The 12,115-nt window shown below is 42.3% G+C and overlaps 2 protein-coding genes across 4 annotated transcripts in view; one reads left to right on the top strand and one right to left on the bottom strand.

Moving 5' to 3' along the window:
- The window catches only part of PGPEP1L (pyroglutamyl-peptidase I like), a 31,251-nt gene extending 26,472 nt beyond the window's left edge, over positions 1 to 4,779 (top strand). For both annotated transcript variants that reach the window (XM_088172646.1, XM_088172647.1), the window contains 3 exons: positions 307 to 423; positions 887 to 1,116; positions 2,046 to 4,779. In XM_088172646.1, coding sequence (XP_088028772.1) covers positions 307 to 423; positions 887 to 1,116; positions 2,046 to 2,247 — 549 coding nt within the window. In that variant the 3' untranslated portion in view covers positions 2,248 to 4,779. The remainder of the gene's footprint in view (positions 1 to 306; positions 424 to 886; positions 1,117 to 2,045) is intronic.
- The window catches only part of IGF1R (insulin like growth factor 1 receptor), a 171,871-nt gene continuing 163,497 nt past the window's right edge, over positions 3,742 to 12,115 (bottom strand). For both annotated transcript variants that reach the window (XM_014874577.2, XM_014874575.2), the window contains exon 21: positions 3,742 to 11,248. In XM_014874577.2, the coding sequence (XP_014730063.1) occupies positions 10,882 to 11,248 (367 nt within the window). In that variant the 3' untranslated portion in view covers positions 3,742 to 10,881. The remainder of the gene's footprint in view (positions 11,249 to 12,115) is intronic.

The following is a 12,115-nucleotide window of genomic DNA, read 5'->3' on the forward strand; positions in this document are numbered from 1 at the left end:
CCAGGGACCAGTCCCAAAGCAATAACCCCTCCTACCCACTGGAGACTGAGCATCTTCTTGGAAAACACAACAATGGCTCCACACGGACAGACATGATATTAGGAAACTGTTAGCACATTTTAGTCTCTTCCAGTTAAAAGAGAAGGAGCAACCACAAAACAAATCTCATTGCAGACCAATGTTCAGGAACCATGGGCTAAGGTGTTGCTCTTTCTGGTGTTTTCTCGGTTGAATCAGCCCAGTTTCTTTATCATAGTCAGAAATCCAATGCTCCTTCAGTCCTTGATGGCTTTTTTGTAAACACAGGAGCTGTCCAAGAGAGGCCTTGGTGAAAACATCGATCTCCAGATCATGCAGCTGCCAGTGGTTTACCAAAAAGCAAAGGAGCGAGTCTGCAAGATATGGACAACTCTTCAGCCACTGGTGGGTAATGATGAAGTTACACAATTTCCTCCCCTCCCCTGAATACAATGAAAAAACCTCCAAGAGAGTATTGCAAAACATCAAACAACTCTGGAAAGTGAATATTGAAACTGTGATCAAGGCTCCAAGCTGAAATTCAGAGCACACACTAATTAGCATGCTGGTTTAACCCTGTGCCAGTTAAACAGCAAACTGATGCTGAACAAAGGGAAGGAAAATATCTACCATAAACTGCAAAAAAGATACTGCAGCTCTGCAGTCCTGACTAGACACAACAAAAACTACAGCCTAATTTGGTACTCATTTATAATCTCTTATCAAAGTTTTCTTTAGACATGAGCAAGGCTCCCCCCCATCTTGAAGCCAGTAATTCATATAATGCTTGGCAATTTTGCATCACATGTTTTTAAAAAACAGGTCTCATTTTTAATTTCCTGTTATTCACTCTGGTGGGAAAAAACAGCTTACAGTTCACGTCGGGCTGGCTTCATCTGCCACAGCACTCATCATCCTGGAGCAGTGTGGGAAGAACAAAGGCTACCACGAGAGGGATGCTTGTGGTTTTCACCCAGAAGGTGCCTGCTGTGTGCTAGATGGCCCAGAAAAGATTGAATCTACAATTAATATGAAGACTCTCTGGAAAAACATCTCAGTGGAAGGGATTGATATCATCCTTTCCAGAGATGCAGGAAGGTAAACATCATGCATCAGGGGCTCACAGAAACAACCAGCTCATTTAACCCTGGAGAATCTTTGCCATGACCTCTCCTCCAACCAAGATCACCCCAAAGCAAAGTCTTCAGAGGGGCACAAGTATGAAATCGGGATGAATTTAAATTTTATGTAAAACAGCCTTCATGAAAAACTACAGCCAGTAGATACTTTTCCATAGATTTGTAAATTCCAAAAGAAACAAGTTCCAACATAGCACACCCTGTGATGAGCAACTCCAGTAAACCTCAGCTATTAAGAGAGTCTGAAGGCAATACTGACTAGTAGCAGATTTTAATCTATTTTTCTCAACTGGGAGGGATACAAAATGTAAATAGATACAGTGGAGAACAACAATTACAGGTACAGTTAGAACCAGGCCTGTGATCTCATCATGTGTTCCAGTAGCACTGAAGCAATTTTCTACTATGCTAGTTATTCTTCACTGGAAAGGAAAACAAAACAGTAATTTTTATTTCTTTAAAATAAAATCAGCTAATACTAGCCTTTAAATTCAAGATTTGCACCTGAATTTTAAAAGGTGAGATGATAAGAAGAATCCATTCAGACAGGGAGATTTTATGACTTAACCAAAAACTGTGTTACATGGTTGTAATTTCCAGCAGGGTGTGTTACCTTTCCCACCCCACAAGAATGCCTGTCTTGTGATTTTTTTTTTTTTTATTTAAAGTTCTTTGTGGGTGGGTGTCTGAGAAACCAAACCATCAGATAAGCAACATTTGTTTCTCAAACTTGGTTTATTTCAGCATTTCCTTTATTCACTAAGCAAATATGTTCTTAATAATTTCAGAAACCAGATCTGGTTTGGCTACTTAGAATATTTAAATTTAATCAAGGTTTACTGAGCCTTAATTCAGGTTTTTGGTTTTGTTTTGCTCTTAATATTGCAGGTACATCTGTGATTACACCTACTACACTTCTCTGTATTATGGCAATGGAAGAGCTGCTTTCATCCACGTCCCTCCATTATCTGAGTCGGTAACAGCAGAATTTCTAGGAAAAGCATTACAGACCATTATCTTAGCAATGTTAGAACAGTGTGGGGAACAAAGAGAGATGGATCACAGAGGGAAAAAAATGATCATTTCTTAGAATGCAATTCTTTACCTCTTAAATGAAGCAGATCAAAAGATTATTGAAAACCCCCACACAAAGGATCTTATAGCCCATGTTATTTTCAGTGAATTTTTCTTGCAAAACCCAACCAACCGTTTGCATCTCTTACAAAAGGCTTGAGGGGAAAAAAACAAATGATTGGTGGTTCATATTACTACCAATAAAGTTGTTCAGATTTCAGAAAGTGTGAAACTGGATTGAAAATATTTTAGATGTTTAATCCCGGTTCTGTTGGTTACAAAGCCATCAATAAAAATTTGCTGACCCCGGATAGATGGTCACAGCTGTAAGAATTCAGCACGGGATGGATGTAAAAGAAATCCCCCTCAGCCCCTGTCTGAGTCCAGAGTTCAGCCCACAAAAAACGTGGGTATGGGAGAAACCAGAACACACTTGGGACTTCTGGTTTGTGAAGTTTTACAATTCTGTCTTACTGACCTGCTGTAGATGCTGCTTTCCACATCAGCAACAGGCTCTGACCCAGAGTGACTTCAGAGAAAACTGGAAACCAGCAGGATCTATAATACTCTTGTTAACTTGAGTTTCAACCCAAAACTACCACTTTCCCCAAATCTCAGTGCCTGTCCCAAGGGAAAAACCCCATAGTTCTTCCACATAGCACAGCCTAAAGGCAAATCCATCAGCAAACCTGTCCCAAGAGAGGCAATCCTGAAGCACTGTGCTGTGGGGAGGGTCAGGGCATGTGAGGTTACCTACAGACCAGGCACCAAAGGAGATCCCAACCTGTAAAACATGGGCTCAGACTCCTCCACATCTCAAACAGCTCCGTACAGAAGTGCTGGGTACCACAGAGAGCCACAGCACTGCCCTTCAGCACACAGGGAATGTCCATGCTCTCCTCTGAAATCCTACTGCCAGGACACAAGGACAAGATGAAATCACCCAGTGAACAGCACAGCAGCAACTCAGTCTGGACACCTGGGATTTCTTGAGGGAAACAAAAGCCTGTTCCTGAAGCACCATCAGTAAAAAGGACAAGAGTCAAACGTAACAGCACAGAGCTGCTGGGGCTTCGGGCCACCACTGAGCCTTGATTTAGTCAACACGTCGATGCCAAGAGTCTGAGGAACTGGAAATGCCAAGATAATGCTTGCTTTCTTGCCACTGCCTTTTCCAGTGTTACAGAAAGCTGGAAGCCAGGTGCTGGCTGGCCGAATGCCTCACATGGGGATTGCTCTGCAGGTAAATAAATAACAATGCTCACCTTATTCACAGGAACCACCTCGTGCAAAATTACTCAAATCTCAGCCATGAAGGATCCAAAAGCTCAGTGTCTCTGGATGAAAATGCTTTTGATTTCAACCAAACAATGGCAGTACTGACTCCTATTAAGAGTAGCTCAATTAGATGCAGCCAGAAAGGGCAGAGGAAAACCAGAGCAGCTTTACTCTGATTTTTCTAACCTGTACTTGCTTTGCATAAGGAGCAACAAAATCAGAAACAAGCAAATGCATACAGAATTCTTTTATTTAACTTAAATCATGTAGTACTGAAACTACTAGAAAAAAGCAGAGTAAGAGAAACTAAAGGAGCCTTAGCTTCAGCCATTCAAAATAGACAAAGTTTCTTCTTTTCATAATGTAAAGAATCCCGAGTATATCGCAATAACAGGAATAAATTCTTACAACAGAATATACAAAAACATTTTGAAATTTTTTTTATCTACTGATTCATTTTAATATAAACACAGGAATTTCTTTAGGAATAATTTATACACAGCAAGTCTTTTTATGTAATAAATTGGCCACTTTATTGTTTAATTTTCTCTTAAAAAAAATCTAAACAAGAAAAATTGGAAAATGTATTTGCAACTGCATCCATTCCTTAGCACTTTCTAGTTTTTTGTCCCAGAGGTAGACAAACTCTGGCCAATCCTTTCATCTCAAACCTCACTGGTTCAGAAAACAGAAGAAGAGAAAGGTGTCCCTGTCCACAGCAGAGAGGTTGGATCTTCAAGATTTTTAAATAACAATAAATAGGGATCCTGCCTTGCTCATTTCAACAAACCTTCCAATGGTGCTCAACAGCTTTAGGGGCTGCACGCAAGCATTTAAAGTGGTAAGAAATTTGCAGAGAGTTCTTCAATTCCCCAAAACCACCTTCCCTCTTTCCCTTATGCAGTCTCATCCTTCCAAGCACGAGGCCCCCGTGGCGCAGGTGCCGAGCAGCCCCGAGAGCCGGGGGAGCAGCAAACCCCGCTCTGTTTCCCTGACCAGTGAGGTTCCTGTCATCCATGAAGGTAACTGCCCTAGACAGCAAAGTGAAATGACCAGGTAAGATGATCCCACCCCAACCAGAGGGCTCTGGAAGACCAGGATACTGAAGATACAGAACATTTTCCCACCTCCTTTACTCACTCGCTGTATGCTGGGTCACAAAGCTTAGGCGGGACGGGGGAGAGGGACAAGCCATGAATTGGACGAGTCAGCGATTCCTTTTTGGCGTATTGTAAAGCTAACTAGTAACTGGTACCATGGAAAAACTGATCACAGACAGACACACCCACACACAGACACAGAAAAGTGCCCTTAAATTATATTTTAGGCATTTATAAACTACAAACATTTTATAAAATTATTCTATGTACTTACAAAACGCAATGAAACATTTAATTAGTTCTTGTAAACCAGATCTTCGTCAACTGACTACCCGTAATCTACTGGACTTAAAGCCCTATTGAAAATGCTAATTAATGGTTACTAATCAACAGAACGCATACCCAAAAAAATATATATGAGCACACACGCATATGCACACACACAAACTAGTGAAGTCCTAAGGTACTTGCAGAACAGGCTGACTGTAGGCGAGACCAATCCGTACAGGCCGATGACCAACCACTGTCACGCTCCTGGCAAGGAATTTACTGCTCCAGCTGCAACGTCCAGAGGTTCAGTTACAAGTACCAGCAATCACAACTGTGACACCTCAGCACGGATGCTGTCCTGCAGATTAAGCTCAGGATACTACCTCAAACTTCTGCCAAGCCCTGTGTCTCTGTATCCCCACTGCTGCGTCCTTCGTTTTCAGGTGTCTCCCCACAAACTCCTCCGTGCTGACTGACCCAGCTGCTCCATGGCAGAGACTGCTCAGCACCCCTGAGCAACCAGTTCTGAACAGAGGTGTCCCTTGAAGCCCTCCTCTCTACTTGAGTTCTGTATCTTCAGCACCCCTGGCCACTCGTGTTGTTCCTACACATCATTCTTCAATCCTTGTCTGCACATCTACTCATGGGTTAAGTTGCAATATCTGGCTTTATCACTGGTTAGTAAGGAGTGGATCCCTTGCACCTTCCTCCACTGTTGTTCAGCCCAGTGACTGAATACACGATTGACAAACAAAATAAGAATAACAGGAAACAAGTGTTACTTGTACTAATGGAATGAAAAGGGTTTAAATATAGATATATATCTATATTATAGATATACATATGCAGATATATATATATGTATATATAGATATATATGTATGGAGTTACACCAACAATAGGAGTGTTGTTCACTTAGACTCTGATTGTACCCAACAGTTCCCAGAGGGCCTGGCAGCAGTTCCCTCTGGGCACCAGTCGTCCTGGGCAAACTGGGCTTTCTTTGCTTTGTTTTAAGAGATCAAGAGCAGCATCAGTGCGGCCGCACCTGGAACCACACAGCACTCGGCACCAGCTGAGAGGAGCAGGGGCATCACTCAGGGTGGCTCCACACCGTGCATCGTGCTCTGGTTTAGCATCCCCCCGAGAAGCACCTGATTGAAAGGCACGGCTGTGTTTGCACAGCAGTCGTGTTCCCTGCAACCAAACCACCTCCTCTGCCACGGGCACCCTGCAATGCCAGTCAGGACAGAGCCACAGCCCAGCCCTGCAGGCAGCCTGCAGCCGCCCGCTCCCCTCGGCGATGCCAGCTCCTTGTCCCACTGCATCCAAACATCTTGGTGCCATCCGTCAAAATGCTGGTTTTCAGGGCTGGGTGGGCTTTTGTGTTTAATTTATAAACAAACTGGATTATTTTAACTTTATTCAAACATAGCTGAAGTTCTAAATAAATTTTCCATACCAGACAAGCCAGTGGTCTCAGGGAAGAACAACATTACAAACCATATTATGACTCTATCAAGCCAACATTAATTCTCAGTTGTTCACATGCACAAACAACTCGATTTACTGTCCAAGGGAAGTCTGCATGAAAAACCCATGTGAATAAAGCTATTCAAAATGCACAAAACACAACAAAAAAAGCTATGGAAACAAACAGAACAAAAAAAGGAATTAAGCTTGAATTGCAAACACAGAATGCAATGGTATCATGAAGGTGGTTTGGTCCAGGAGAGCTGACTGCCATCACACACACGGACGTGAGGCCTCGTGGCTGTCTTCTACTGAAGTGCTTTTTGAAATGCTTCTCGTGATGCTATGTCATTAGTGTTTCTTCCTAATGCATTGTAAAACCACCTACATACAATTCTACAAACCAGTAACTTGGACAGTTTTAACAAAACCCTCCTAGCCAGCTGAAAGATCTGAGGATCTCCAGTTGTGGTAATCAATATGTGCAAGGGAGAGGAACAGCCACTGCACCCAAAGGTCACTAGAACATCATCAAACATGGAAAACCAAACCAATCAAGTGAAAACTTCCAATTTTGCTGGTTTCTCAGGACTACGGAGAAACGCTCCCTCCAAAGACAAACTGCAGTAATTAACCACAGCACTGTGTATCCAAGAGGCCGGGTACAACTCCAAGTAGCCAAGCACCACATTACTCAGATACCACAACCAACACCTGCACGAACAGCTGCCAGAGCTGGTAAAAAGGAAACATTATACAGCAAGATGATGGCAAGCTCGTGTTAGTCCTGTGTGCTTGTAAACCAGTTACACGCTGTCAGAGGGCAGTTAAAATTTGATGGCTGGTCCATCAGAATCCACAGTTATAATGCATATAAACAGGGGAAGAAAAAGAAACTGACATTTTACTGGCACGTTAAAAGAAATCAATTCAATGTTAGTTTGGGGAAAAAAAAGATTAAAAAAAAATCAGTGCTCTCATCAAAAAGAAGCAGCAAAGACCAAAGCTGTAAATTGGATGTAATATTATCATCAAGCAGCCTGTGACAGGTTTTGGTCAGGAAAGCAACGCCATCCCATATAAGCCAATTTATTTTGGGTTCTGATTCAGCCAAATATCTTTTTGATGCTTGTGACATCTGAGCAAGAACTGGCAGGAATGACTTAGTCCATTCTACAGGACAAACAGAAAGACCATTCCCTTTAGTATTTCTTCTGGACCTTCAAACATTGTAAACATTTGATTTCTGTAACAGATTTCAGGAAATACTCACAATTGAAGTGAGACCTGGCCACATCAGGTCAGCTGCATTTCCACTCATCCAAACACACAGCATTTTGCTGCTGACCCAAGGGCTGCTGTGACAGCACATTAAAAAGCCTCTGTTTCCTTAAAGAACCCTAAGTCAGACAACTCCTGGATTTCTCCTCACAACAACAAATTTTTTAAAAATCGGAGAAACTCCTTGGAGTTGAGGCAAATATTCTGAGGTGACTCTCTGTGACAGGCAGTGACTGTTCCCCTCCAGAACCTAGAGCATGTGGTATATGGAGTGAGAGGTTACCAGTATCAACGGCATTTATTGGCTGCTGAGAAATGTGAGATGTATTTTTTTTATATACACACATATAAAAAAATAAGAGTGAGGTAGATAAATGTTTGAAAAAAAAATCAAAAACTGTCCCCCTGTCATACTCTAAAACCCTTATCTCAGTATTTAAATTCATTATGGGGCATCTCTACAGTGATTTAAACTGATATCACAAAAATAAATAAAAAATCCTACATAGAATACCTTCTTAATTAACTTTTTTGTCTTTTTCATTTTCAAAAGGGAAAAATAACTATGGGACAGAGGCAAGAGAAGATAATGGGACCTAAACTACACAAGCAAAAAGCACTACAAACTTTTTAAAATCTCCAGTCAAAACTAGCAATCAGTATATTTTAACTCATTGTTCTTACTCAAAAGATTTGAACATTTCCATCCCAGAACCACCTCTTCCTGCCATCGTTTGGTTGGATCAGTGCTAAACAAAGGCCTAGACTGGAACTAAGGTAAGATGAGCAACTGGTACCACTCCTTGGGTGTCGACTTCCTGACAGCCCCTCCTTCCCCTCTCACCAAGGCTTCTGCAACTGAACAAACAAGCTCGCTCGTCTTCTTTTGTTCTGAGGTTTGGTCTGTGATTTAAGCCACAAGCTTGGACTTGTACAGGTTTCCATAGCTGCCAACACTTCACTGTTTGCCAGCCAAGCCGCCGGCCCCGAGCTCCCCCCAGCCCCACGGGAACGGCGCCGGGGCTTCCCTTTGGATGGGGGTGGGAAGTGCAGCCCCACAAAGGCTTCCCCATCAGCAAGGGGAAGAGCTGGGGCTGGCTGGAGCCAGGTGAGCAATGGCCACCCTAGGAATGCCTGGCATCGCCAGCTGCACCTGGCACTTGTTCACAGGGTGGAAGGGTTAAAAGAATCTTTTTAAGGATCGGTGACCCAAAAGCCTGGTGTCTGCTGTTGTACCCAACTAATAATTTAAAAAGAATACTTGTGTGTGTGTGTGTGTGTGTCTGTGTGGGGATGGGCAGGTGGATGTGTGCCACGACCAGAACAAGCGGGGAGGGCAGGAGGGGCAGGACCCTTGTACAACAATGAATATAAACACTGAACAAGAATGTACTCTAAATAGTTAACCTTTTGTTTCTGACCTGAGTTTGTACCACACCTTGCACTGTAAGAGACTCGAGTGCTGTCTGGGCAGAGGTGAGTGGGAAGGAAAGAAAACTGGGGCTTAAAAACACCACACCACAGCACTGCCAGAGTGTTCCCGTGCAGGGTGTCCCTTCTTTCTCCTTGTCCCCCTCCAAAGCCCTGTAGCCCACACAGCCAAGATGTTGTAAAACAACTAATGGGAAGGAAAAAAAAAAATTAAAAAAATTAAAAAAAAAAAAAAGGAGGAAATGTATTTATAAAAAGGCATTAAACAGTTCATGGCAAATCATATGAAAGGTATCAGTTACTGGGAGGGAGGAAGTAAAAGTTACACACTATAGTACAAAGCATAAGAAAATTTGTTGAAGTGGAAGGGAAGGGAAGGAGGGCAGACCTGAAGGTTTTCATAGATTAAATCCACAAAGATAAAGAACAAAAAAAATAGCAGCTTTTTTCTGTACAGACATATAGATGAGTATCTGAACCGTAAGAAAGTTATAAAAGTGACACAAAAGACAATGTGTATGCAAATGATCCATGGTCTAACATAGAACTGCAAGACCCTTCGAGAAGTCTTAATAATAAAGAGAAAAGGTCAACAAAGCATCATATACTTGAATCCGGTTACTGCTTTTTTTTGTCTTCTCCAATTTATGTTTCTAGGTGTTTTTTCCTTGCAAGCCTGTGAAGGAAGGCAGGCTGCAACGATGGAGATCTCGGCCGCTTATTTTCAGGTTTTTCGTAACTCATTTTTGGCAGGCGGTTGGACTTTTTTTGTACGAAATGCACGTGTTTGTTTAGCTCACCACTGCCAGTTTTGTCCAGAATTCACTGGGATGGGGACAGGGGTGGAGGGAGGGCTGGTTCTTTACCCCATCCCTTTTATCTTCTCCATCACAAGAAAAAAAAGAAAAAATCACATTTTGTCCAGTTTAAAAAAAAAAAAAGATCTAGACAATTTGACATTTTTAAATTTTTTTTTTTAAATACCAGTGCATGACTGAATAGAACATATTGGTCAGGATCTGTTTTGAACAGAGCAGTTGATTACTGTGCTCCTTCCATGACTACAAGAAAAAAACCAACAAAACAAACAAACAAACAAAAAAAAAAGAAAAAACAAAAAACAAAGAGTTCTTTTTTTTTTTTTTTTTTTTTTTTGGCAAAATTTGGCAGCGTTGAAAATGGTAACAGCCTTGGACGAATGATGGCCCTTTTTTATTCTTTTACATGTTCCTAAAAAGATTAAAGAGCAACATTAAAAATCCAGTCTTTTTTAGTTTAGGGTTTTTTGTGTGTGGTTTTTTTTGTTTGTGTTTTTTTTTGTTTGTTTATGTTTTTTTTTATAAAGACCTACAGTGTTAGGCAGGTGCTTGCAGGGGTACCGGGAACCACCTGGCCTGCAATATCTTTGATCTGATAAAAGTGCTGTACGGTTGAACTTGCACGCAGATATGTTTCCCATTATGAAGCAAAAAGAGAGACAGAAAGAAAGAGAAAGAAGAGAGAGGAGAGAGGAGAGAGAGACATCAGATCTCAAGTTTTCTGTTGCTATTAAGTGTTAACATTAAGAGTTTTAAAAGGCCAACTGTGTGCCCCATGACTGGAGTCCTTGACTGAAACAAACATCTGCTTGCATATTGAAAAAAAAAAGAAAAAGACGGCAACTTGTTTACTGAAAAAAGGGTTCTCCCAAGTGCAGCTATGGCAGTTCTGAAGATCCACTGAGGTACAGTAGGCTTTTGAATATATTGTGATTTTCTTTCTTTCTTCCCCCAATGCCTGTGTTTGTGTTTTGTTTCTGCGAGGCTCTGGCTCCGAGATCAGCAGGCCGAGGACTGGGGCAGCGGCAGGGCCCTCTCGTTCTTGCGGCCCCCGTTCATGTGCGCGTACGGCTGGCGCTCCTCGAAGCTGGCCCGCAGCACCACCACGCCAGGGCCATTCTCAGCCTTGTGTCCTGAGTGCTTGTCAGTGGGTTGCAGGGTGGAGGAGGGGTCTAAAGGAATGCTCTCCATGTTTTCAGTCTCCAGGTCAAGCTCCTCTGTGTCCGGAGGCTTGTTCTCTTCACTGTAGAAGAAGGAGACCTCTTTGAAGGCTGGGTCCAGCTCGTCTTTGATGCTACCGATGATCTCCAGGAAGGAGGGTCTCATCTTCGGGTTGTACTGCCAGCACATGCGCATCAGTTCGAACCTGGGCAGGGAACACACAGAGAAACGTTTACTGAGGTGCTTCAGAGCCATGACTAGGCCAGACCATTTGTATTAGAGAATCATTCCATTCCGAGGGAAGCCAAAGTGACAGAACTTTCACAGGCTGAGATCCCCAGGGCTGTGGCTTCAGTACCCATAACTAACCATTCACTTAACAGTTGGACTTGATGATCCTGCTGGGTCCCCTCCACCTCACAATATGCTGTCACATTTCCACCTTCCTCCCCATAACCCATTTGCTCCCATACCTCCAACCTCACCTTTTCTGCTCCCTCCCACACACCTCCACACACCTCGTGTCTCACGGGTACCTGACATCCAGAACCACTTCATACTTTTACTTTGACTTGATATTTCTCTTTTTCCTGTAAATTACCCTGTGCTTACTCAGCCATAAGCTACGTGATTGCACCTCCTGGAGTATCTCTTTCAAAGAACTCATCCCACCCCATCAATACCAACTTGGAAAAAAATTAGAATAGGAAATACACACAAGGTAAAGCACTGCCTTTTTCCCCTGAAAGAAGAAAATTACATTAAAATTAATTGTAATCCCCAGCAGACCTTTGCCAATCTCAAAGACATTCTCTAATCTTTTTATTTTAAAATTAGGTTGTTTTCATTTACAGCCAGGGATGCATTAATATTTTACAGAGTGTGAGATCATCTGTTTAAGCACATCCATGATTAGATCTGTACAATGTCCCATGCTGGCAAAACAAAACCACAAAATGAAACAGTAATACAGACATAATGAAAACAGCATTTTCATGACACAGCAAAATTGGATATTCCCAGGAGATCGCCCTGAGCTTTAAACATAACACAAGAAAGGATTTCACCGTCT

Source organism: Sturnus vulgaris, chromosome 13, assembly GCF_052056855.1.
Source record: "Sturnus vulgaris isolate bStuVul1 chromosome 13, bStuVul1.hap1, whole genome shotgun sequence".
In the NCBI taxonomy this organism is placed as follows: domain Eukaryota; kingdom Metazoa; phylum Chordata; class Aves; order Passeriformes; family Sturnidae; genus Sturnus; species Sturnus vulgaris.